General features: G+C 39.2%; 1 protein-coding gene across 2 annotated transcripts in view; it reads left to right on the top strand.

Annotated features, from left to right (window-relative positions):
• Positions 1 to 26,611, top strand: part of LOC120526184 (membrane cofactor protein-like) — a 68,818-nt gene extending 42,207 nt beyond the window's left edge. For both annotated transcript variants that reach the window (XM_039749212.1, XM_039749213.1), the window contains 3 exons: positions 10,843 to 10,912; positions 13,197 to 13,225; positions 24,738 to 26,611. In XM_039749212.1, coding sequence (XP_039605146.1) covers positions 10,843 to 10,912; positions 13,197 to 13,224 — 98 coding nt within the window. In that variant the 3' untranslated portion in view covers position 13,225; positions 24,738 to 26,611. The remainder of the gene's footprint in view (positions 1 to 10,842; positions 10,913 to 13,196; positions 13,226 to 24,737) is intronic.
• The last annotated feature ends 1,056 nt before the right edge of the window (positions 26,612 to 27,667 follow it).

Below are 27,667 nucleotides of genomic sequence, written 5' to 3'. Positions count from 1 at the left end.
GAGAAGGTTTTTGTCCAGGATATCCCTGTACTTGGTCGCATTCATCTTTCCCTCGATTGCAACCAGTCGTCCTTTCCCTGCAGCTGAAAAACACCCCCACAACATGATTCTGCCACCGCCATGCTTCACTGTGGGGACTGTATTGGACAAGTGATGAGCAGTGCCTGGTTGTCTCCACACACAACGCTTAGAATTAAGGCCAAAAAGTTCTATCTTGGTCTCATCAGACCAGAGAATCTTCAGGTGTCTTTTAGCAAACTCCATGCGGGCTGTTATGTGTCTTGCACTGAGGAGAGGCTTCCGATAGGCCACTTTGCCATAAAGCCCTGACTGGTGGAGGGCTGCAGTGATGGTTGACCTTCTACAACTTTCTCCCATCTCCTGACTGCATCTCTGGAGCTCAGCCAAAGTGATTTTTGGGTTCTTCTTTACCTCTCTCACCAAGGCTCTTCTCCCCCTGGTAGCTCAGCTTGGCCGGACGGCCAGCTCTAGGAAGGGTTCTGGTCGTCCCAAACGCCTTCCATTTAAGGATTATGGAGGCCACTGTGCTCTTGGGAACCTTAAGTGCAGCAGAAATTTTTTTTGTAACCTTGGCCAGATCTATGCCTTGCCACAATTCTGTCTCTGAGCTCTTCAGGCAGTTCCTTTAACCTCATGATTCTCATTTGCTCTGACATGCATTGTGAGCTGTAAGGTCTTATATAGACAGGTGTGTGGCTTTCCTAATCAAGTCCAATCAGTATAATCAGAGCTGGACCTAAATGAAGGTGATCTCAAGGATGATCAGAAGAAATGGAAAGCACCCGAGTTAAATATATGAGTGTCACAGCAAAGGGTCTGAATACTTAGGACCATGTGATATTTCAGTTTTTCTTTTTTAATAAATCTGCAACAATTTCAAAAATTATTTTTTTTTGTCTGTCAATATGGGGTGCTGTGTGTACATTAATGAGGAAAAAAAATACATGATTTTAGCAAATGGCTGCAATATAACAAAGAGTGAAAAATTGAAGAGGGTCTGAATACTTTCTGTACCCACTGTATACTCTTTGTCCTAAAGCTAAAACTAATTAACACTAGAATTACCAGAGCCTACGAAAAAACTCGTAATTCCGTCCCACCTTAAACTGCTTCTTAAATCCCTTCACACCTCTCTGCCAGCGTCCTTTGTTCTCTAAATGTGCTGATAAAGAGAAGCTAGGAGCAGCCGGCTATTCCATCCCCCCACCAATTTAGAACGTGCACGAACTTCTCTCAGCTCATGCCTTGATTGAGTATCTGGGAGTGAAGTGGAGTTTTAGAGTGAAAATAATAGATCGTTGTTTGGAACACACGCATTTCATGTCTGTTCCGTTTCTACAGTAATCTGTGTCAACACATTGTTAAAACAGAAACTTTTTTTATATTCTAGTAGTAGATGACAAAATGTAGGCATAAACTATATAATGTATGAAGCCTGAAGTCCAAATAGCAAAGAAACATTTTCACAAGAATAACACAATTGCACTTTTATTCAAACATATAACCGCAGAAAGAAAAAGCCGCCTTAACATGCGACATTGACACCAGTTTACTATAACTGACTCCGTGGTTCAATAGATACAGCCCCGCTTGGAATCAAAGGGTCACGGGTTCGATCCTGCGCCCCTCCCTTTGAGAAGTAAACTGTTCTTAGTCTTACTGTTTTAGAATAAAAACATACATTTGATTTCAGTCTGTAACAGCCGGTGCAATTTATGATCTTTGTAAAGGTTAGCTTTTTTTTTTTTATTCACTTTTCACTCTCTCAGTCGCGTTCAGAATCAATCCATACAACCCCATCTGACACGCTGTTTTCACTAAAGACGCCGCTATAGCTCTGCAGTGTACCACGATGCATACTAACGCCCCCCCACCCGGTTCTGACACACAGACGCTGGCGAAGCTGTCTTCTTCGTATCTCACCGTCACTTGATTTTCTTTTTATTCAGTTTTATTGAGTGTTCCTGCCAGTCCCGCATGTTGCTGTATGCTGGATATGTTCATATGTATTGTCTCTTTCTTTCAGGTGTGTAATAGAAACCACAGCATAGAGAGAAGTGTGTACACTGCTTCTTACAGGAAAAGGCGATGGAAAAAGTGCACTTGAATAAAAGTGCACTTTTGTTATACTTTTACACCAATATATGTTCCTGTGTTTGAACGACACGGGCAGATGGGGAGTGTCTGATGATTGCATATAGCGCGGTTACTGGTCTTTACCATTCTTTCCTCTGCCTGTCCTGGAGTACAAAAAGAAAAAGCATACAGCAACATGCGGGACTGGCAGGAACACTCAGTAAAACTGAATAAAAAGAAAAGCAAGTGACGGTGAGATACTGAAGAAGGCAGCTTCGCCAGCGCTTCTGTGTCAGAACCGGGGTGTGATTGTGCGTTAGTATGCATCGTGGTACACTGCAGAGCTATAGCGCGTCTTTAGTGAAAACAGCCGTGTCAGATGGGGTTGTATGGATTGATTCTGAACGCGACTGAGAGAGTGAAAAGTGAATAAAAAAAAGCTAACCTTTACAAAGATCATAAATTGCACCGGCTGTTACAGACTGAAATCAAATGTATGTTTTTATTCTAAAACAGTAAGACTAAGAACAGTTTACTTCTCAAAAGGAGGGGCGAGGATCGAACCCGTGACCCCTTGATTCAAGCGGGGCTGTATCTATTGAACCACGGAGTCAGTTATAGTAAACTGGTGTCAATGTCGCATGTTAAGGCGCTTTTTCTTTCTGCGGTTATATGTTTGAATAAAAGTGCAATTGTGTTATTCTTGTGAAAATGTTTCTTTGCTATTTGGACTTCAGGCTTCATACATTATATAGTTTATGCCTACATTTTGTCATCTACTACTAGAATATAAAAAACGTTTCTGTTTTAACAATGTGTTGACACAGATTACTGTAGAAACGGAACAGACATGAAATGCGTGTGTTCCAAACAACGATCTATTATTTCCACTCTAAAACTCCACTTCACTCCCAGATACTCAATCAAGGCATGAGCTGAGAGAAGTTCGTGCACATTCTAAATTGGTGGGGGGATGGAATAGCCGGCTTCTCTTTATCAGCACATTTAGAAGACAAAGGGCGCTGGCAGAGAGGTGTGAAGGGATTTAAGAAGCAGTTTAAGGTGGGACGGAATTACGAGTTTTTTCGTAGGCTCTGGTAATTCTAGTGTTAATCAAATTACAGAGAGCACAGTTAACTGCATTACTGTGTTAGTTCTTGATGAAGTAAACAGAATGACAGCAACCAGCAAACATTAACATTGGGGTAAAACCCAACATGGCACTTTGGTAGACACTGGAATGCCTGTTACCTGAAGTGTTTAAGTATGGATGCAGTGTGGAGGTTATATTCCTTGTAGACTTTAATCACATGTTCAGTTTCACTGCGAAGATTAGACATTACCAAGCATAAAATTCCTCCATTAACCTTATAGGAAGCAAGCGTCTTAAGAGCAACAGATACTCTGTATCAGCACAAAGATTCCTGCAAAGGTTGAAGACTTCTCCACTCTGACATCCACATCTAATCTGGAAAATGCAACATATTATTGTCAGTCCCACTTCATTCAATTCAGAGTTGTTAGCTATGAGTACTGTTTATTTTTGGCCTGAGTGCTGCATTAAAACAAAGCAAAAGTACACCATTCTCATTCAGCGTGTTTACATGTACACACGTAACCAGATTAAGATGAATAGCCTGGTTAAGGCAGAAACCTGGTTTCTTAATAATTTGCATTTACTTGCACAAGTAATCTTCTGGAGGTCTCCTTAGACAAATAACTCCGACGTCATTAAACTGCAAAATAGGGCTTTACGTTATCATTGACCACCATGAATTTAAAGTAAGCATGACACCTGTGATCATTTTCTTGTGTTTTATAAATATGTTTAGTCAATTTGACGCTTTATTTATAGATTTCTCTTACCAAAGTCCATGCAGTAGCTCTTTTCTTCTTGGCTGGGCATTTGAGCCCTTGAAAGGAGCCTGCTATGTGTGTTTCTTGCCTTACACCCAGTGCTGCTGAAATAATAATGCAGGTATTTTACTGCAATAAGATAAATATTGCATTTGGTTACTTATTACTTTAAAAAATAACCAGACTCCTTAATGCACATCACTTGTAGCACATTACCCTACTGCTCTTGATATTGTGTTGCTGAGCTTAGCACTGTACATTCAGCTCATCGATATAAATTTAGCGATGTCTAAAATATTGATGCAGATTATTTTAGCCAGGAGAAGGAATGATGCAATCATGAGCAGGCTGATTGACTGCAAAGGGCAAATGCAGACTACAAAATCCTTAACAGTAGGATGATTCACGGCAAAAACTATCTCTGTTAATCAGATGTCTCAGAGGCCAGAAATCTCTAATCGGAATAAGGGTTTACATGTCATTTTTGAAATTGGGTTTCTGGGAATAATAAGGTTATTGAAGTATATTTAAATGTGTTTTCTGCAAGCAAACCAAACAGATCAGAATGCAATATTTTGCTGTTACAATGTTACATATTGTGCCATCTTGTTAGCCTTGATTTGGCAATAAGTAATGTTATTTGTCATTGCAGTGGGGCTTCTATGTTGATTTTCTGGTTTCTGAATTATTTACTTAAATGACAAGGGTTCTACATCGGATCAAGAATGTACTTTTGCCATACTTTGTATATGTACATGGGAAGCTGTGCACTCGTGACGTAAATAGGTAAATAACACTAGGTCTGGCTTTTATGTAAGTAACATATAAATGTTAATGTTTTGGGCACATGCACCGTCCTTTGTATGTAAGAGCCAGATCTACAGCGTAAAGTCATGAGTGCAGAGCTTCCCATGGACATAAAAAATTACAGCGATGGCAAAAGTACATTTTTGATCCAATGTAGAACTGTCATCATGATTTCCGCTTACCTCTGTTATAGCGCATCTATGTGAAAACAGCAATGTCAAATGTGGGGGGGGTCTGGGATTGGGGGTATGGTGAGTTGAGATTGTGGCTGAGAAAGTAACAATAAAAAAAACAAAGCTAACCTTTGCAAGTATCATAAATTACACCGGCTGTTACAGACTGGAATCGAATGTAAGTTTTTATTCTAAAATCGTAAGAATACAAGCACCTCAGTTCTCAAAACAGACTCGCCAAGGATTGAACCCGTGAGGCTTTGATTACCAGTCAATGGCTGATACCGTTGCACCACCGATGCTGTGATAACGAATGCATGTCAATGTCGCAGGTAAACGTGGTTTTTCTGCAGTTACAGTGCTTTCGGAAAGCATTCACAGCGCATCACTTTTTCTACATTTTGTTATGTTACAGCCTTATTCCAAAATAGATTAAATTATTTTTTTCCTCAGAATTCTACACACAACACCTTATACTGACAACGTGAAAAAGTTTACTTGAGGTTTTTGCAAATTTATTAAAAATAAAAAAATTGAGAAAGCACATGTACGTAAGTATTCACAGCCTTTGCCATGAATCTCAAAATTGAGCTCAGGTGTATCCTGTTTCCTCTGATTATCCTTGAGATGTTTCTGCAGCTTAATTGGAGTCCACCTGTGGTAAATTCAGTTGATTGGACATGATTTGGAAAGGCACGCACCTGTCTATATAAGGTCTCACAGTTGACAGTTCATGTCAAAGCACAAACCAAGCATGAAGTCAGAGGAATTGTCTGTAGACCTCCGAGACAGGATTGTCTCGAGGAACAAATCTGGGGAAGGTTACAGAAAAATTTCTGCTGCTTTGACGGTCCCAATGAGCACAGTGGCCTCCATCATCCGTAAGTGGAAGAAGTTCGAAACCACCAGGACTCTTCCTAGAGCTGGCCGGCCACCTAAACTGAGAGATCGGGGGAGAAGGACCTTAATCAGGGAGGTGACCAAGAACCCGATGGTCACTCTGTCAGAGCTTCAGATGTCCTCTGTGGAGAGAGGAGAACCTTCCAGGAGGTCAACCATCTCTGCAGCAATCTACCAATCAGGCCTGTATGGTAGAGTGGCCAGACGGAACCAACTCCTTAGTAAAAGGCACATGGCAGCCCGCCTGGGGTTTGCCAAAAAGCACCTGAAGGACTCTCAGACCATGAGAAACAAAATTCTCTGGTCTGATGAGACAAAGATTGAACTCTTTGATGTGAATGCCAGGCGTCACGTTTGCAGGAAACCAGGCCAATACCATCCCTACAGTGAAGCATGTTGGTGGCAGCATCATGCTGTGGGGATATTTTTCAGCAGCAGGAACTGGGAGACTAGTCAGGATAAAGGGAAAGATGACTGCAGCAATGTACAGAGACATCCTGGATGAAAACCTGCTCCAGAGCGCTCTTGACATCAGACTGGGGCGACGGTTCATCTTTCAGCAGGACAACGACCCTTAGCACATAGCCAAGATATCAAAGGAGTGGCTTCAGGACAACTCTGTGAATGTCCTTGAGTGGCCCAGCCAGAGCCCAGACTTGAATCTGATTGAACATCTCTGGAGAGATCTTAAAATGGCTGTGCACCGACACTTCCCATCTAACCTGATGGAGCTTGAGAGGTGCTGCAAAGAGGAATGGGCGAAACTGGCCAAAGATAGGTGTGCCAAGCTTGTGGCATCATATTCAAAAAGACTTGAGGCTGTAATTGCTGCCAAAGGTGCATTGACAAAGTATTGAGCAAAGGCTGTGAATACTTATGTACATGTGATTTCTCTTTTTTTTTATTTTTAATACATTTGCAGAAACCTTAAGTAAACTTTTTTCACTTTGTCATTATGAGGTGTTGTGTGTAGAATTCTGAGGAAAATATTAATTTAATTCATTTTGTAATAAAGCTGTAACATTACAAAATGTGGAAAAGTGATGTGCTGTGAATACTTTCCGGATACACTGAATATTTTTGAAAAAAAAGTGCGTTTGTTCTGTAATATTTGTACCTTTTGTAAAAGTATTTGATATTTGGAATTCAGGCTTCATACATTATATAGTTTATGCCTACATTTGTCATTTCCTACTAGAATATGAAAAAGTTTCTGTTTTAACAATGTGTTTACACAGATTACTGTAGAAACGGAACACACATGAAGTGCATGTGTTCCAAGTAACGATGTATTATTTCCACTCTAAAACTCCACTTCACTTCTAGACAATCAATCAAGGCATGAGCTGGGAGAAGTTTGTGCATGTTCTAAATCTGTGGGGGGATTGAATGGTCTGCTGCTTGCAGCTTGTCTTTATCGGCACATTTAAAAGACAAAAGACGCTGGCAGAAAGGTGCAAACGGATTTAAGAAGCGATTTAAGGTGGGACGGATATACGAGTTTTTTCGTTGGCTCTGGTAATTCTAGTGTTAAATAGGTTTTCCCTTTTGCAGAAAGGAGTGCGCAACCAGTGATTACATTCATGATATTACAACTCTCTGAACATTTTAGAGTACTAAGATGTGTACTTGATATAATTTTCATGATGAAATGGGGGCATGGTAACGCAGTGTTAGGGAAGAGCTGGCGCCTCATCTAAGGATTATTTCTGTCTCCTGCAAGATGATTGTTGGGACACGCGTGACCCTCGGTGAAATAGTTTATTGCAGCAGTATTGTCTTTTTGAAACATACCAACCCCAAATTCCTGTCCTATTTTCTTTTCCCAAGTAACCAATCACTACAATGTAAGCTCTATAATAAATGTCAAACCCAGCTGTAAGCTTAGAGCACAGATTCTTCAAAACTTTTAAAAAATCTTCATAATACATGTTTAATAATTCCATCCATCCAGGGTTGCGCCATTCCCTGCCAGCATCCATGCAGATGCTGGTGGCTTTCCTGAAGCAGCGTGTGCTATAAATGTCCTCCATGTCTTTCTGATCAGCTGCTTTGCAGCTGTGATTCCACGCACAGATATAATGGATTAAAATACTCTAAGTGGTGCAGTGAGAGTAACATCGCTAAAGCATCTATAGTATTTGGAATATTTTGGCCACTGCATGCACGCAAGCAATTATACCACGTTATAGTTTAGATCTGGCCGTGCTGTCTGTGTATATGCTGAAAAAGAAGAATTCTGACTGCATTCTCGATACCATTGCTTGCGTACTGAATTGTCTATAGCTGCACTTTATGTACTGATCTTTTCCTAAATAAGAAGTGGCATTGCACATGTACTTTGTCAACATGCCTAAGTTGATCAAACACAGGAAGCTCTGCAGTGTACTTTGACTTTATGCTATAGGAAGATAAGTAAATAAATATAGGTAAACATTCAATGTGGCGTTTATACAAGTAACATGCAGATGTTTTTCATATAGAGACCATTAAAAAACATGCTGTAATCCCAAACTGAACTTTGCACGATACCCTGGTGAGGTCTGTAGACCCTGCTGTTTCATGGAAGGACATGTGTGGGGCGGATTCATAAACAGGATGATGGCCAACCTGTTGCTGCATCCAGACTGTGCCATCTTTCACCTTTTTTTGCCCTCTGTTATAGCACGAATTTATTTGAAACCGCAGTATCAGATCGGGGGGAGCGTGAATGTAAGAATAAAACTGAATTTAAACAAAAAAAAAGGTAACCTTTACAAGTATAAATTTACACCGGCTGTTACAGCTTCAAATCAAATGAATGTTTTTATTGTATAATACTAACGATAAGAGCAGCTCACTACTCAAAATGGTAAATTTAGGAAGAAGCTGGAATCGAACCCACAACCTCTTGATTATGAGTCCGCCTTTCTTACCTCTTGAACAGCCAAGTGGTCATGTGAGCATTGTACCTTAACCCAATTTCTTTTTCTTTGGTTATATTTTTGATTAAAAGTGCCCTTGTTTTGCTATATTTGTACCTTTTGTGAAAGAGTTTGATATTTGGATTTCAGTCATTGTACACTTCATGTCAAAATTTTTTCATTAGTACTATAACATGAAAAAGTTCCTGTTTTATTTATGTGTTCAGCATTTCTTGCTTTGCATTTCCTGTCATCCTACATTTACCCAGATTGTTGTAGACATGGAAAACACATGCATGTATTCCAAATAACGATATATTATTTACCCTCTATAACTGCACCATTAGGGGGATGCGATAGCAGTTTGCTTGCTGCTTGTGCTGATCAACACATTTGCAAAACAAAAGACACTAATGGAGAGTTGCGAAAGAACTTAAGGTGGCCCGGGATTATGCCATTTTTTGTAGGCTTCAGGGATTCTAGTATTAAATGTATATGTACTGTCAGGTCTGTGTTGCTGCATGGGGTATTATTGTTGAGCATTTGTTCCTGTTTGTCACAGCAAAAGTGATTTGAAAAAGCACAGTAGACAAATGGAACACAATGCACAGCAGCCCTCAGCCACAAAATGTAACAAAAAAGTATGCTGATGCCAGGTTGTTTTTGTTTGTTTGTTTGTTTTTTTATTATGAATTCATTTTTGGCACTTTCGCTCTGTTCCTTAATGCAGGGTCTGATGATCAATTATTTATTAGATAGATTAGATTGGGTAAAACTTTATTAATCCCATGAGGAAATTCAAATGCATATAGCAGCAGATACATACAAATTAAGAATACAGACTCCCCTGAATGGTGACTATTCTCAAAGACTTCTTGGCACGTTGGAAGTCTACCACCAGTTCCTTTGGCTTGCTGATGTTGAGTGCTAGGTTGTTGTCCTCTACAACCTTCTTGTACTCTGAATTGTCTCCATTATCAGTGCAGCCTCTGATGTATGAATTGTCCATTATTAATGCAGCCTCTGATGGACAAGTCATCTTGAATATTTCAGTAGATAGCAAGTGCTGGTATTGTGCAGGAAGTCTGTTGTTTAGAAGGTAAACCATATGTGAGACAGAACAGTTCCCTGAGGTGTTCCATCATTACTTACATACCAGCTTTTCTGACGCATAATCCTTCAGCCTCACAAACTGCTGTCTGTTTGGACAGGTAGTCCATGATCCAGGAGATTGTGGAAGCATCAAGATGCATAGCCTTGAGCTTTTCCCCAGTAAATGAGGCAGAATGCTGTTAAAGGCACTAGAAAAGTCAAAGAACATTATCGAGACTGTGATACCAGCTTTGTCCAAGTGGCAATAGGTTGTGGAGCATGTAGATAAAAGCATCCTCCTCACCTATTTGTGTCTGATAGGCAAACTGCGGAGGAGCCAGATGTTCTGCAACCAGGGGTCATAGCTATTTTAGGATCAGCCTCACAAAGGTCTTCCTGATGTATAAAGTAAGAGCAGCTGGTCTTTAAGTCCTTGGGATCACTGGAATGCGCGTAGTTTGTCACTGGGACCACACAGAATAATTTATACAGCGGAAGAACCTTCAGCAAATTCAGGGAAATGGGGAACAGGCACTGAAGCTTTCCCTTTTATGGTTGTTCCTCTGTTCTCTACACATTATTTTCCAAGGTCAGTGTATTTCAGTCTCTTAGCATATGATATCTCCAGTGCAGAATTTAAATCCATTCGCGTAATTTATTTATTTATTTTTTTCCCCTGAAGGGAGCTCTGGCATTTATCTTTTCTCATTCATAATAAGTACCAATCATCACATAATCCGTATTGTCATGTCAGTCAGTGCCAGTGTACCATGGCAGTGCCCCCTAAAAGCAATTAAATTCAGAAATTTCAATAGGATATGTAGGTTTGCGTGAGAATTTCCAGAGCTGTCTATTCATTTGCTCATATGTTATAGAACGTACTGTACATTTTTCATTTTAAGAGGCGTAATTCTAGCAAGTAAAAAGAAATATAGTATTGTTAATTGTGATTAATGTGATGTTGATAATGTGAAAAATTAGTAATCTTGTGTCCCTTTGTTTCCTTTGTATAGGTATAATTGCAATTGTCTTGCTCATAGCAGTTGCAGTTGCTGTAAAAAAGTACATTATCAAAAAAAATAGGTGAGAGGTTTTTATTGTACTGTTTGACTCATTTTTGAGGCTTTCGTTTTCACGGATCAACTGTATTGTTAACATTTGTGGACAAGTGAAGAATTGCATGTCCCAGACAAGGGAATGTTTTGGTGCCAAACTGGTCATCCCTGGTTACTTCAATGTTGTTTAATGATAAATACAGGCGCCCAGTGGTGCAAATGTAACAAATGGTAGCAAACAAAATAGCCCAAGTTGGACTTGTATTAACTCGGGTTATATCAAAAAAAGCTCTGTGTGTGTCATGCTTTACTCGCCTCCTTCCACCAAACTCATTATACAGTGGGTACGGAAAGTATTCAGACCCCCTTCAATTTTTCACTCTTTGTTATATTGCAGCCATTTGCTAAAATCATTTAAATTAATTTTTTCCCTCATTAATGTACACACAGCACCCCATATTGACAAACAAAAAAAAGAATTTTTGAAATTGTTGCAGATTTATTAAAAAAGAAAAACTGAAATATCACTTGGTCCTAAGTATTCAGACCCTTTGCTCAGTATTTAGCAGAAGCACCCTTTTGAGCTAATACAGCCATGAGTCTTCTTGGGAAAGATGCAACAAGTTTTTGACACCTGGATTTGGGGATCCTCTGCCATTCCTCTTTGCAGATCCTCTCCAGTTCTGTCAGGTTGGATGGTAAACGTTGGTGGACAGCCATTTTTAGGTCTCTCCAGAGATGCTCAATTGGGTTTAAGTCCGGGCTCTGGCTGGGCCATTCAAGAACAGTCACAGAGTTGTTGTGAAGCCACTCCTTCGTTATTTCAGCTGTGTGCTTAGGGTCATTGTCTTGTTGGAAGGTAAACCTTTGGCCCAGTCTGAGGTCCTTAGCACTCTGGAGAAGGTTTTGTCCAGGATATCCCTGTACTTGGCCGCATTCATCTTTGCCTCGATTGCAACCAGTCGTCCTGTCCCTGCAGCTGAAAAACACCCCCACAGCATGATGCTGCCACCGCAATGCTTCACTGTGGGGACTGTATGGGACAAGTGATGAGCAGTGCCAGGTTGTCTCCACACATACCGCTTAGAATTAAGGCCAAAAAGTTCTATCTTGGTCTCATCACCATCTCCGAGTCCTTCAGGTGTCTTTTAGCAAACTCCATGCAGGCTGTCATGTGTCTTGCACTGAGGAGAGGCTTCCGACTGTCCACTTTGCCATAAAGCTCTGACTGGTGGAGGGCTGCAGTGATGGTTGACTTTCTACAACTTTCCCCCATCTCCTGACTGCATCTCTGGAGCTCAGCCAAAGTGATCTTTGGGTTCTTCTTTACCTCTCTCACCAAGGCTCTTCTCCCCTGGTAGCTCAGCTTGGCCGGACGGCCAGCTCTAGGAAGGGTTCTGGTCGTCCCAAACGTCTTCCATTTAAGGATTATGGAGGCCACTGTGCTCTTGGGAACCTTATGTGCAGCAAAATTTTTTTTGTAACCTTGGCCAGATCTGTGCCTTGCCACAATTCTGTCTCTGAGCTCTTCAGGCAGTTCCTTTGACCTCATGATTCTCATTTGCTCTGACATGCATTGTGAGCTGTAAGGTCTTATATAGACAGGTGTGTGGCTTTCCTAATCAAGTCCAATCAGTATAATCAAACACAGCTGGACTCAAATGAAGGTGATCAAGGGTGATCAGAAGAAATGGAAAGCACCTGAGTTAAATATATGAGTGTCACAGCAAAGGGTCTGAATACTTAGGACCATGTGATATTTCAGTTTTTCTTTTTTAATAAATCTGCAACAATTTCAAAAATTCTTTTTTTTCTGTCAATATGGGGTGCTGTGTGTACATTAATGAGGAAAAAAATTAATTTAAATGATTTTAGCAAATGGCTGCAATATAACAAAGAGTGAAAAATTGAAGGGGGTCTGAATACTTTCCATACCCACTGTATATAACCTGGAAACCAGAAGGGATGGTGTCAGGTGCTCTCAGAGGGCATCTTCTCATTGCTGTTGGAGAGTAGGGGAGGACATGGTTAGCAACAGTATTCCCTTTCAACCCAGGGTGGTACAACATTCCTTACAGCAGCCCTGAGGATGATCCACAGACCCAGATCCAAGTTGTTGACTCATTCTGACTGGAAAATATTGCTTATATACTGTACCTTTCTTTATAGCACTGTTTTACTTGAATTGTTAATTTTGTCTTAGACTATTAACTTGATTTCTTCTTAAACAATTGTATTTAGTTGTGCATGTGCAATTGAGTTAGTCTGTTTCTTTTTTTTAATGCAGAGGTTTTTTTGTTTGTTTTCCACAGCTCGGCAAAGGATAACAGGGTTCTCTAAGGTAACCTTCACTTTCTTATGGCTGCTGAATTATATGTTAAGATTTTGTATGTTTGCTTTTCTGGTGAACAACATCCATACTTAGTAGTGTCTTTGCTTATTTTGTTTGTAATGTAAAATTATGCAATGTGGTGTTTTAATGGACAAGTTCATTCTGTTTATTGATGAAGCCTTTGGTTGGGTTGTGTACCACAAATGATATGTTTTTGGAACTGAGTAATCATTTCCAATTGTCGTGTTTGTTATATTTGCTTTAACTTGACAAGTGCATTTTTCAGTTCAATCCCCAGCTTTGTCTGTGACCCTGAGTGAGTCAATCAAATTGCATTTTGTTCAATTTAAAAATATTTCTAAACAGCTGTTACATACATTCATATGAAAATGTTTGGGAACCCCCCTTAATTCTTTGTATTTTTGTTTATCATTGGTTGAGCTTTCCAAGTAGCAACTTAGTTTTTCACAGCACTGTATTAAAAGGATTTGCCCCCTTCCTGATTTCTTATTCTTTTGCATGTTTGTCACACAAAATGTTTCTGATCATCAAACTCATTTAACTATTAGTCAAATATAACACAAGTAAACACAAAATGCAGTTTTTAAATGATGGTTTTTATTATTTAGGGAGAAAAAAAATCCAAACCTACATGGCCCTGTGTGAAAAAGTAATTGCCCCCTTGTTAAAAAATCACCTAACTGTGGTGTATCACACCTGGGTTCAATTTCTGCAGCCACCCCCAGGCCTGATTACTGCCACACCTGTTTCAATCAAGAAATCCCTTAAATAGGAGCTGCCTGACACAGAGAAGTAGACCAAAAGCACCTCAAAAGCTAGACATCATGCCAAGATCCAAAGAAATTCAGGAACAAATGAGAACAGAAGTAATTGAGATCTATCAGTCTGGTAAAGGTTATAAAGCCATTTCTATAGCTTTGGGACTCCAGCGAACCACAGTGAGAGCCATTATCCACAAATGGCAAAAACATGGAACAGTGGTGAACCTTCCCAGGAGTGGCCAGCCGACCAAAATTACCCCAAGAGCAGAGAGCGACTCATCCGAGAGGTCACAAAGACCCCAGGACAACGTCTAAAGAACTGCAGGCCTCACTTGCCTCAATTAAGGTCAGTGTTCACGACTCCACCATAAGAAAGAGACTGGGCAAAAATGGCCTGCATGGCAGATTTCCAAGATGCAAACCACTGTTAAGCAAAAGAACATTAGGGCTCATCTCAATTTTGCTAAGAAACATCTCAATGATTGCCAAGACTTTTGGGAAAATACCTTGTGGACTGATGAGACAAAAGTTGAACTTTTGGAAGGCAAATGTCCCGTTACATCTGGCGTAAAAGGAACACAGCATTTCAGAAAAAGAACATCATACCAACAGTAAAATATGGTGGTGGTAGTGTGATGGTCTGGGGTTGTTTTGCTGCTTCAGGACCTGGAAGGCTTGCTGTGATAGATGGAACCATGAATTCTATTGTCTACCAAAAAATCCTGAAGGAGAATGTCCGGCCATCTGTTCGTCAACTCAAGCTGAAGTTATCTTGGTTGCTGCAACAGGACAATGACCCAAAACACACCAGCAAATCCACCTCTGAATGGCTGAAGAAAAACAAAATGAAGACTTTGGAGTGGCCTAGTCAAAGTCCTGACCTGAATCCAATTGAGATGCTATGACATGACCTTAAAAAGGCGGTTCATGCTAGAAAACCCTCAAATAAAGCTGAATTACAACAATTCTGCAAAGATGAGTGGGCCAAAATTCCTCCAGAGCTGTAAAAGACTCATTACAAGTTCTCGCAAACGCTTGATTGCAGTTATTGCTGCTAAGGGTGGCCCAATTTAGTTATTAGGTTCAGCGGGCAATTACTTTTTCACACAGGGCCATGTAGGTTTGGATTTTTTTTCTCCCTAAATAATAAAAACCATCATTTAAAAACAGCATTTTGTGTTTACTTGTGTTATATTTGACTAATGGTTAAATGTGTTTGATGATCAGAAACATTTTGTGTGACAAACATGCAAAAGAATAAGAAATCAGGAAGGGAGCAAATAGTTTTTCACACCACTGTATATGACATGCCTTATGGAAACAGTAGTATTTCAGCAGTGACATTAAGTTTATTGGATTAACAGAAAATATGCAATATGCATCCTAACAAAATTAGACAGATGCATACATTTGCACACCCCAACAGAGATATGACATCAATACTTAGTTGAGCCTCCTTTTGCAAATATAACAGCCTCTAGACACCTCCTGTAGCCTTTGATGAGTGTCTGGATTCTGGATGGAGGTATTTTTGACCATTGTTTCATACAAAATCTCTCCAGTTCAGTTAAATTTGATGGCTGCCAAGCATGGACAGCCTGCTTCAAATCATTCCATAGATTTTCGATGATATTCAAGTCAGGGGACTGTGATGGCCATTCTAGAACATTGTACTTCTCCCTCTGCATGGAGGCCTTTGTAGATTGTGTTTTGGGTCTTTGTCTTGTTGGAATATCCAACCCCTGCGTAACTTCAACTTTGTGCCTGATGCTTGAACATTATCCTGAAGAATTTGTTGATATCGGGTTAAATTCATCCAACCCTCGACTTTAACAAGGGCTCCAGTCTCTGAACTAGCCACACAGCCCCACAGCATGATGGACCTCCACCAGATTTGACAGTAGGTAGCAGGTGTTTTTCTTAGAATGCGGTGTTCTTCTTCCACCATGCAGTGCTTTTTGTCATGACCAAATAACTCCATTTTTGTCTCATCAGTCCAAAGCACTTTGTTCCAAAATGAATCTGGCTTGTCTAAATGAGCATTCGCATACAATAAGCGACTCTGTGGTGTGAGTGCAGAAAGGGCTTCTTTCTCATCACCCTGCCATACAGATGTTCTTTGTACAAATTGCGCTGAATTGTAGAACGACGTACAGATACACCATCTGCAGCAAGATGTTCTTGCAGGTCTTTGGAGGTGATCTGTGGGTTGTCTGTAACCATTCTCACAATCCTGCACATATGCCGCTCCTGTATTTTTCTTGGCCTGCCAGACCTGGTTTGGTTTAACAGCAACTGTGTCTGTGGCCTTCCATTTCCTGATTCCATTCCTTACAGTTGAAACTGACAGTTTAAACCTCTGAGATAGCTTTTTGTAGCCTTCCCCTAATCCATGATACTGAACCATCTTTGTTTTCAAATCTTTTGAGAGTTCCTTTGAGGATCCCATGTCACTTGTCACTTTTCAGACGAGAACCAAAGGGAAGCACAACTTGCAACTGACCACCTTAAATACCTTTTCTCCTGATTGGACACACCAGTCTATGAAGTTCAAGGCTTAATGAGCTCATCCAACCAATTTGGTGTTGTAAGTAATGAGTATTGAGCAGTGACAGGCATTCAAATCAGCCAAATTACAAGGGGACCCACATTTTTGCTCAGCCAGTTTTTGACATTTGATTTAACTTCATACGACTAAATATTGTTTCACTAAAAATCTTTGTTTCGGTAAACACCCCAGCACTCAGATGTTCCTAGGAAACGAAAGACATACTACTGTTATCTTTTTTCATGAAAGTACAGTAAATTATTATGCAGGCTGAGAGGGGTTCCCAAACCTTTTCATACGACTGTAGCTCAATACCTGTAAAATGCCTTGTAAAGTTGGTCGCCATGTAACAGTATTACACAAAATTGTTTTTGTGAGGAACGATGATGTTGACTTAAGAACTAGTAATGTAAAAAGGGCTATTGTTCAGAAATGTTAGGTACTTTCTAGTCTCACTAACTTTGTCTGGTCTCAATTTTCTGATAGATAAAATGTGAGCAATTTTTATTTTTTGTATTTCAGAGGCCTTGTCCTCTAACTGTGTAACAAAGCAGCAGTATGAAATGGCCTTCACTCAGTTAGCAGTGAAACAGGAATTTTGCAATGCTGAAGCTGTTTAGTCTGTACATTTTATATTGTCACATAAACATTACTGGAGGGTGGGATGGTAATGAGGGTCAGAGTTTTGGATTAGATAGTGGGCATCTTCAATAAAGTTAGGTCAATCTACTCCCATGAAACCTCATGTGGAAAAAGTGTTTCCAGGTTTATGTCTTTAATACAGTAACCCCATAATATTGCATTTTTTAAATTACTTTTTACATTTACTTAAACACTGTTGTCGACTGAGGGAACGCACTGGTCACAGAGGAAATGTTGGGGCACCAGCTGGGTCGCCCTTTTTAATAATCACAGTAGAGGCCTAAACATACATCTGACAAAAAAACACGAACGCATGAGTGAGTTACGTAAACATCTAATAATAATAGTATTGTAAACCCCAATGAATGTAAAACTGGCAATCAACTTTTGAGCAAATTCGGAGGAGGTCAAAGTAAAAACCCACATCTAAAGCTAAATTTATTTCAGTTGGCTTGCCACTATTGTGTGATAAGTAGTGTGGATTTGCAATGTTAGATTTGCAGTTTGTGGTATCTTGTATTTAACACTCCATCATTTCCAATTATGTACGTTTATTTGGGGTTTAGTTCAGTTCTTATTGACTACAATTTTAGTTCCCTACTTTTTTTTAAGTAAACTGTTGTTTCTGTACACTTGGCCTGTTTCACTTTGTGTACTGCTTTTCATTTATACCCTCCAAAACTTTGTAATGGTACAGCAAAAAATACACATTCAAATCTGATTGAAGCTACCATTTTTACAGGAATGTCCTACATAAATTAAATGTATCCCTAAAATCTCCATTGTTCCTGCTAATTACCTGTGCAATTCAAAACAATACAGTTTTCCAGTTAAATGGTGTTTTTCAGTGATCATCAACAAAACTCAAGGTCAGTCACTAGGAAAAGCAAGAATTCATCTACAGCAGGAATGTTTTACTTGTAGGCAACTGTATGTAGCATGTACAGTATAAGAGTAAGGAGCTCCAGTGAACTAATAATTAAAACATCCTTCAAATATTATATACAGAATAGTACTGAGTTACCTACAACAACATTTATTTATATAGCACATTTTTATACAAATGATGTAGCTCAAAGTGCAGCATAGTACATCTAATACATCTGTTTAATTGACGGCACTATAACACTGGCCTACTGTCATAGAAAATTTCTCCGGCAAAGCCAGGTAGCACAGCTAATTAAATAATGCATGTATATTGATTGGAAAATACCAGAAAACATGTTACATTAAAGGAAGCAATAGCCATGTACGCAGAAATGACATAACAAAGACACACCTGTAAGATGTGAAGCTGTCCATTATTTTTGGTTCATTCTAGACTTATAGTTGACAGTACAGTCTGTCATTGGAAACTTTATATTACCTGTTGCATGGTGTAGCACAGGGGTGCCTAATGCGTCGATCGCGATCAACCGGTAGATCGGAAAGGGAGTGCAGGTAGATCGTGTTGCATTCAGAAAAATGTTTTTTAAATTTTAATCTATCATATATCCTCCCTATGGCATTTGCCACTTGATTGATAAACAGGGCGGCCAGTCTGAGATCTCCTTTCTTCTAACACACTGGTCATCCCACACACACGATCAAACGCACGAGCTACTGCAAAACTCCTGCTATCTAAGTGATCTAGTTAGCCTCCCAATTTATATTGACTAAAGAAGGGATTTGTTTTCTCTCACAATGTCACAATCAAAGTGCGTTTGTCTGATATGTCAATCTATCATTGCTATTCCAAAGAAGGAAAATGTGGAAAGGCACTTTCGAACTGTTCATAAAAACTACAAAACTGACGTCCTTCTGAAAAGTGATCCGAGAAAGAGAAAGGAGAGGGAACTAAAATTGCAGTAAAGTTTACTTGAGGTTTTTACAAATTTATTAAAAATTAAAAAACTGAGAAATCACATGTACATAAGTATTCACAGCCTTTGCTCAATACTTTGTCGATGCACCTTTGGCAGCAATTACAGCCTCAAGTCTTTTTGAATATGATGCCACAAGCTTGGCACACCTATCCTTGGCCAGTTTTGCCCATTCCTCTTTGCAGCACCTCTCAAGCTCCATCAGGTTGCCATTTTAAGATCTCTCCAGAGATGTTCAATCGGATTCAAGTCTGGGCTCTGGCTGGGCCACTCAAGGACATTCACAGAGTTGTCCTAAAGCCACTCCTTTGATATCTTGGCTGTGTGCTTAGGGTCTTTGTCCTGCTGAAAGATGAACTGTTGCCCCAGTCTGAGGTCAAGAGCACTCTGGAGCAGGTTTTCATCCAGGATGTCTCTGTACATTGCTGCAGTCATCTTTCCCTTTATTCTGACTAGTCTCCCAGTTCCTGCTGCTGAAAAACATCCCCGCGGTCCCCACAGCATGATGCTGCCACCACCATGCTTCACTGTAGGGATGGTATTGGCCTGGTGATGAGCGCTGCCTGGTTTCCTTCAAACGTGACGCCTGGCATTCACACCAAAGAGTTCAATCTTTGTCTCATCAACCAGAGAATTTTGTTTCTCATGGTCTGAGAGTCCTTCAGGCGCCTTTTGGCAAATTCTAGGCGGGCTGCCATTTGCCTTTTACCAAGGAGTGGCTTCTGTCTGGCCACTGTACCATACAGGCCTGATTGGTGGATTGCTGCAAAGATGGTTGTCCTTCTGGAAGGTTCTCCTCTCTCCACAGAGGACTTCTGGAGCTCTGACAGAGTGACCATCGGGTTCTTGGTCACCTCCCTGACTAAGGCCCTTCTCCCCAGATCGCTCAGTTTAGATGGCCGGCCAGCTCTAGGAAAAGTCCTGGTGGATTCGAACTTCTTCCACTTGCGGATGATGGAGACCACTGTGCTTATTGGGTCCTTCAAAGCAGCAGAAATTTTTCTGTACCCTTCCCCAGATTTGTGCCTCGAGGCAATCCTATCTCAGAGGTCTATAGACAATTCCTTTAACTTCATGCTTGGTTTGTGCTTTGACATGAACTGTCAACTGTGGGACCTTCTATAGACAGGTGTGTGCCTTTCCAAATCATGTCCAATCTACTGAATTTACCACAGGTGGACTCCAATTAAGCTGCAGAAACATCTCAAGGATGATCAGGGGAAACAGGATACACCTGAGCTCAATTTGGAGCTTCATGGCAAAGGCTGTGAATACTTATGTACATGTGCTTTCTCAATCTTTTTATTTATAATAAATTTGCAAAAACCTCAAGTAAACTTTTTTTACATTGTCATTATGGGGTGTTGTGTGTAGAATTCTGAGAAAAAAAATAATTTAATCTATTTTGGAATAAGGCTGTAACATAACAAAATGTGGAAAAAGTGATGCACTTTGAATACTTTCTGGATGCACTGTGTGTGTGTGTGTGTGTGTATATGTGTATATGTGTATGTGTATGTGTATATATATATATATATATATATATATATATATATATATATATATATATATATATATATATATATATATATATATATATATATATATATATATATATATATATATATATATAGTACAGTGCCAAAAGTTTGTACACACCTCCTCATTCAATGTGTTTTCTTTATTTTCATGACCATTTACAGCACTCCATCACTCTCCTTCTTGGTCATATAGCCCTTACACAGCCTGGAGGTGTGTTTGGGGTCATTGTCCTGTTGAAAAATAAATTATCGTCCAACTAACCTGACTTCTGCACAACACAACTGCTGGTCCCAACCCCATTGATAAAGCAAGAAATTCCACTAAATAACCCTGATAAGGCACACCTGTGAAGTGAAAACCATTTCAGGTGACTACCTGTTCATCGAGAGAATGCCAAGAGTGTGCAAAGCAGTAATCAGAGCAAAGGGTGGCTATTTTGAAGAAACTAGAATATAAAACATGTTTTCAGTTGTTTCACCTTTTTTTGTTAAGTACATAACTCCACATGTGTTCATTCATAGTTTTGATGCCTTCAGTGAGAATCTACCAATGTAAATGGTCATGGAAAACACATTGAATGAGGAGGTGTGTCCAAACTTTTGGCCAGTACTGTGTACGCTCTTGGTAATGTGTGTGTGCTATATATATATATATATATATATATATATATATATATATATATATATATATATATATATATATATATATATATATATATATATATATATATATATACACTCACCTAAAGGATTATTAGGAACACCTGTTCAATTTCTCATTAATGCAATTATCTAATCAACCAATCACATGGCAGTTGCTTCAATGCATTTAGGGGTGTGGTCCTGGTCAAGACAATCTCCTGAACTCCAAACTGAATGTCAGAATGGGAAAGAAAGGTGATTTAAGCAATTTTGAGCGTGGCATGGTTGTTGGTGCCAGATGAGCCGGTCTGAGTATTTCACAATCTGCTCAGTTACTGGGATTTTCACGCACAACCATTTCTAGGGTTTACAAAGAATGGTGTGAAAAGGGAAAAACATCCAGTACCAGTTACGGCAGTCCTGTGGGTGAAAATGCCTTGTTGATGCTAGAGGTCAGAGGAGAATGAATGGGCCGACTGATTCAAGCTGATAGAAGAGCAACTTTGACTGAAATAACCACTCGTTACAACCAAGGTATGCAGCAAAGCATTTGTGAAGCCACAACACGTACAACCTTGAGGCGGATGGGCTACAACAGCAGAAGACCCCACCGGGTACCTCTCATCTCCACTACAAATGGGAAAAAGAAGCTACAATTTGCACGAGCTCACCAAAATTGGACAGTTGAAGACTGGAAAAATGTTGCCTGGTCTGATGAGTCTCGATTTCTGTTGAGACATTCAAATGGTAGAGTCAGAATTTGGCGTAAACAGAATGAGAACATGGATCCATCATGCCTTGTTACCACTGTGCAGGCTGGTAGTGGTGGTGGTGTAATGTTGTGGGGGATGTTTTCTTGGCACACTTTAGGCCCCTTAGTACCAATTGGGCATCGTTTAAATGCCACGGGCTACCTGAGCATTGTTTCTGACCATGTCCATCCCTTCATGACCACCATGTACCCATCCTCTGATGGCTACTTCCAGCAGGATAATGCACCATGTCACAAAGCTCGAATCATTTCAAATTGGTTTCTTGAACATGACAATGAGTTCACTGTACTAAAATGGCCCCCACAGTCACCAGATCTCAACCCAATAGAGCATCTTTGGGATGTGGTGGAACGGAGCTTCGTGCCCTGGATGTGCATCCCACAAATCTCCATCAACTGCAAGATGCTATCCTATCAATATGGGCCAACATTTCTAAAGAATGCTTTCAGCACCTTGTTGAATCAATGCCACGTAGAATTAAGGCAGTTCTGAAGGCGAAAGGGGGTCAATCACCGTATTAGTATGGTGTTCCTAATAATCCTTTATGTGAGTGTATGTATATAGAGATTATATTATATATATTATATATATATATATATATATATATATATATATATATATATATATATATATATATATATATATATATATATATATATAGAGAGATCTATATTTAACCTGGTCATTTTAAAAGTAGCTCGCAAGCTAAAAATGTTTGGGCACCCCTGGTGTAGCAGGAAACCCCTTTTTAATTATGATGGAAATGGCTAGCCTATTATTTAATGCATCACACTTTATTACAATATGAAGTTTACATCTGATCCCAGTCAGATGCATTGAACCAGCTCACAATCACAAATTATATCTGTTGTCTTCTATTAATCCACACTGGTCACTTGAAATTCATGGGTAGCACACACATCTTCCATTTGTATTTCCAGTGGCTACAACAGAGTGACAGAATAAGTTTTTATATTCCCACGAAGGGCAGAAAGTGTACATTTACTTCTGTCATGATGTACTTGTCGGCTGTGAAAGACTTTATTAAGGAAGCCTATGAAATGAAATTTGTGTTTTTCTGCGAAGTATGTCCTCATGAGCAGGGATGATACTGTGTCGTAGGTGCAGTCGCTTGCTCATTTCATCATTTAGAATAGAGCTTTGACAACTTCACATGTACATTTTAAATTGGAGCTGCTAATTAGCTAAAGCCCATCATCATATTGCTTGTCTGAATGAACCCTCTACATGCAAACGGGTCAAAAAGCCAAGCATTGACCAAAATAAATTAGAGTAAAATGAATACGAGTGCATATGACTGCCTCAGAGCCCACTGATGACCTCACCTGTCACCGTAATTTAAAGTAATCCGCTCTCGTTGTCTGTGCTGCTCCTTCCCCAAGCTGCCTCCCTTCCAGTATCCTCGGTGCAGTTCCTGCCCTCGCCCCATGCTGTGTAAATTAAAGCATGTGTTTGGTATTTTCCAAGTTGAAGTTATTTTTTCACAATTAAAATATATATGTATTTGCCATCGGAAATTCTGTTGTGAAATGAAGCATTTTTTTCTGCATTTTAAAAAATACAGTGTTTGTAGTTTAAGATGGAATTCGAAAGGCACAAGCCTGAACTTCGAACAAAAGCCTTGTATTCTTGGCCTCTTTCTCTTTGGATCTCTCTTAAATAATAAACACAAATGCTGTATTGTTTGAAATGTATTAAAAACATCTTTTAATTTAGAGCATAATTTACTGTAGCAAATTAACACACAGTTGTAAAAAATAATAAAAATAATAATAGTTTTCACATGAAATGTACCAAAATGATCCTTTAGTATGCTTAAAGGCGTTTTGTTGTGTCCATTTAGAAATTTAACTGAAGCTATTCGCTTGTGGAAAGCTCACACGTTAAACACAAGCTTAAAAAAGGAAAAGGACAGACATGTAAACAGCATAGTATTGGAGATATCTTTATGTATGATTCATAGAGAAACATCAGCTTTACAAAATAAGTTGGTCCTATCAACTCACAGATAATGCTGCCTCACGGCGGGCTCCTTGGCCCAAGTTCTTACATCTGTTTATAAGCAACAAGGGTGGTACACAAGGTAACCAGTAAAGCGCCTGAAGTTTACATGACTACTGGACCTGATTAAATAAAAGATTTACACAAGCACCACAGAACGAGATCTGTAACTACGTCTAGAAAATAAATGTACAGAATGACTCTACGTGACTTTCTATACCAGTGCCCAAACAGAAGCAATTCATCTGAATCGAATTTTAAAAAAACAAAGTACTCATTTATTTTTGCTAATCTGTTTTTTCTAAGTTTCATTACTTACGTTTCAAGCACTTTACAGTTTCTGGAGCACAAAACTAAAAAGTCTTCAATTTGTACCGTTAACCCTTCCCTTGAGCCGAAAGCTTTTTTAAAAGACATCAGTTGGCATTTGATACCCAGAGTAGATGAATATTTAAATTTCTGTTTCTCTAATAGATTTTTTTCAGTTTCTTCTTGTATGTTTTTAAGAAGCAGTGTGGTGTGGGCAGGTCTGCTTACCCAGGGTGCACCTTGGACACTAACTAATGTGTGATTGCCAGTTTCTGGGAAGTCCTATACTCTCAGCTGACATATCAAAATGCATGACGGGTCACAATGAAGTTTTGGCTCCTTGATTCGGCCATACTGAATATTACTGCTAAACGCTTTTTCTTTTCTTTTCTCTTAATAGGAAGCCTGCATCTGAAAGAAGTATGACAGAGTGGCACTAAAGAGAGGCGATGGAGGACTTCACATCTTCCTCTTGAATAATTTTGCATTCACATTAATTGAATGAGGAGAAAAAATCATTCGTTTAAAAAGAAAAAAAAACAAAACAAAAGCTTTGCTTGAAAACTGCTGTTAATAGTGGCTCTGGAGCAGTGGCTTGCCAACTTTACACTGAGGCTCTTGAGAGCAAGAAATTGTCATTCGCTTAATTTGAAATACCTAGTAGCAGTCAAGATTTGAAAAGGCCACATTTACTGCACAGAAGCTTCTCCTGCTTAACTAACTTCAATTGTACTTGTCTGTCAAAATGTCATGTTTCACAACGCTATGGCCTTTATTCACTGTTTTCATAAAATGTAATAATCAAAACTGTACAGTATAACCGTAAACTCTTGTCCTTCAAAGGAAACTCATAAAAAGAAGAAATATTCACCAATGCCTGGAAGTAACATTATCACACTGGTAGTATACTTTGTCAGTGTTCTAATCAGAATTACGTTTCATATAGCATCAAATGAATTTTTTTGCTTAAAATATAGTATGGCAAACCTAAAACTGGAAAAAAAGTCTGACTTTCTACTTCCATTGCTTACACAGTGGCAGTAATTGGTAAAAGAAGTACAATACAGACACATTATTTATTGGCCTTTCCTATTTTTAAGCACATAAACTTCACATAAAATTGAGAGATAGTAATAGACAGAAACTGGTTTGTTGCCTAATTACCAAGTTGAAGCGTATTACACAGAGACGTATTTTCAACAGAATCTTATAAATGTTCTCGTCTTGTAGCAGAGGCTCCTTTGCAGTAATTGTCAGCTTTGTTAAAAAATGCACTTTAACCGTATCAGACTGCTTGTTCATGATCCATAGTTGCGTAAATTTGATAATATGCGATATTAGCATCAATTCAGTGACCTTCCCAAAACAAACACCTTATTTGACAGTTGTCAGCATTTAGTACAGCTTATAATTTGCATTATTTTAATAGTTGTAGATATAAACTGGTCTTTCCTGCATTACTGATGGCAGACTTAAAATAACTGGTCCAGCCATTTCTTCATATTTTGTTTCAGCTTTTCCAGCATAGGCTTGCAGAGAGCTGGAGCCGATCCTCTCCGTGGTGGGTGAGCCACAGGACTAAGTGCTGGGTGGGAGTTCACTCGGAGAAACCCTTATGGCCTCATCAGCCTAAATGGTTTTAGAACTGATGACAGATGCGTCATTTTGTCTTCAGATTTCAATGGTGTGTGGAGGAAAATCGGGTGAATACCAGTAGAGCATCATATGCAAAAAGTAGACCACCCAGGCAATGTGCTGTCCAGTTGGCCCACTGTACTCTCAAACAGCAGAATTTAGGATTCTTAATGGGGATCTAAACCACAGACTTATTTTGATTGTAGGCATTCGGACGTACTGTGATGAAAAGCAAAGCACCAAAGGCTCAACCCGCGTGTAGGTTACTTTGTATGACGCCACTTACAAGTAGCAGGAAGGTAGTAGGAGCTTAGCACCTTAATGCTTGGGTGTCGTCGGCGTGAAGCAAAAGTTTAACTGCTGTGATTGTAAAGTCACATGTCTGGCAGGATTGGAAGGCTGTGGCTTCTTTTTATTTTGTGGCCACTTTTTTTTTTGTCTCTTATGATGATTATTTCCATGACGTAAATTAATTTTGTGCTGAAAAATGACCACAATGGTTCTAATTTTTACTGCACTTACGTAATTTATTTTATACTTGCGTGATTTTTCTTCTGTCTAATGAATATTTTTGTCATTATTGTTTGCTGTTTCATCTCATGTTTAAAATGTAGATCAGATCCTTGCTTTTTATACAATGAACACCTTACATCTGCTGCAAAATCCAATTTACCCAGGAGTCTCGGCTGATTGCTCTGTCTGATGCAGTGCTTCCCAAACTCGGCCCCCGGGGACCCACTGTGGCTGCAGGTTTTGTTCCAACCATCGGTGATAATCATTGATAACAACTGATCTCATTTAATTAGCTGGTTTTGTTTTTCTCTTCTCTTGATCTGCATTCAGAAAAACACAACAGCTTGGTTTTTTTACATTTATAATACATTTATTCTTATTTTTTTTCTAAAGCTATAAATGCTTAATTCTCTTAACTTGTTTTTCTGTTATTTTCTACTTTTCCTGTGTAGTTTGGTCCCTTCATTTAACCCTAATGCTGACAATTAACAACCAGCACAGCAGACACCCAGGATGATGAAAGCAGCAATGACTTCAGTTTGAGAGTCGTAAATAATTAATTAAATAACCAGAACACCAGGAAAAGCAGGTTTAAAGTACTGTTAACAATTTAAAACAAAATGACATATTCCCCATATAACTACTTATTACATTTTAATACAAATCTACCAATTTGTAAATTGACTCCAAAACACAGAAACAGGGAAATAATAACTCGATGAATTAGGCTGAGAGGCCTGCAGACACAGGGGGTCCCCAGGACCGAGTTTGGGAGGCGCTGGTCTAATGGTTTCTAGATTCCCTGTGACTTCCTTTCACTTTAAAAATGTTTATTTTTGTACTCTACCTTTATGAGATTTTCTTTTTCATTATTTATGTGTAAATGCAATTTGCTAAATGTGTGAGCCCAACAGTTTTATTCAGTGAGACTGAAATCACAAATAAGTAACTGTAGCACACGCACAGTTCTGCTTGCACTATAAGATGGAGAAAAATGAGAAAAATAATTGTAACTGTTCAATGTCTACAGATGTCTTTAGCTTTCAAATTGGCACTTTTGCTTCTTTTACTTTTAATTTTGATTTAAGTTATCTTCATTTTTTTCACTATTTTCTTAGAAGTAAGCCTTTGAGTAAGTGCCACCAAATGTTAAAAATTGTGCCTTTCAAACAATTTAGTACT

This window comes from Polypterus senegalus, chromosome 3 (assembly GCF_016835505.1).
Source record: "Polypterus senegalus isolate Bchr_013 chromosome 3, ASM1683550v1, whole genome shotgun sequence".
Classification (NCBI taxonomy): domain Eukaryota; kingdom Metazoa; phylum Chordata; class Cladistia; order Polypteriformes; family Polypteridae; genus Polypterus; species Polypterus senegalus.
Note: the sequence above shows the minus strand (reverse complement) of the source record. Positions and strands in the feature narration are given on the sequence as shown.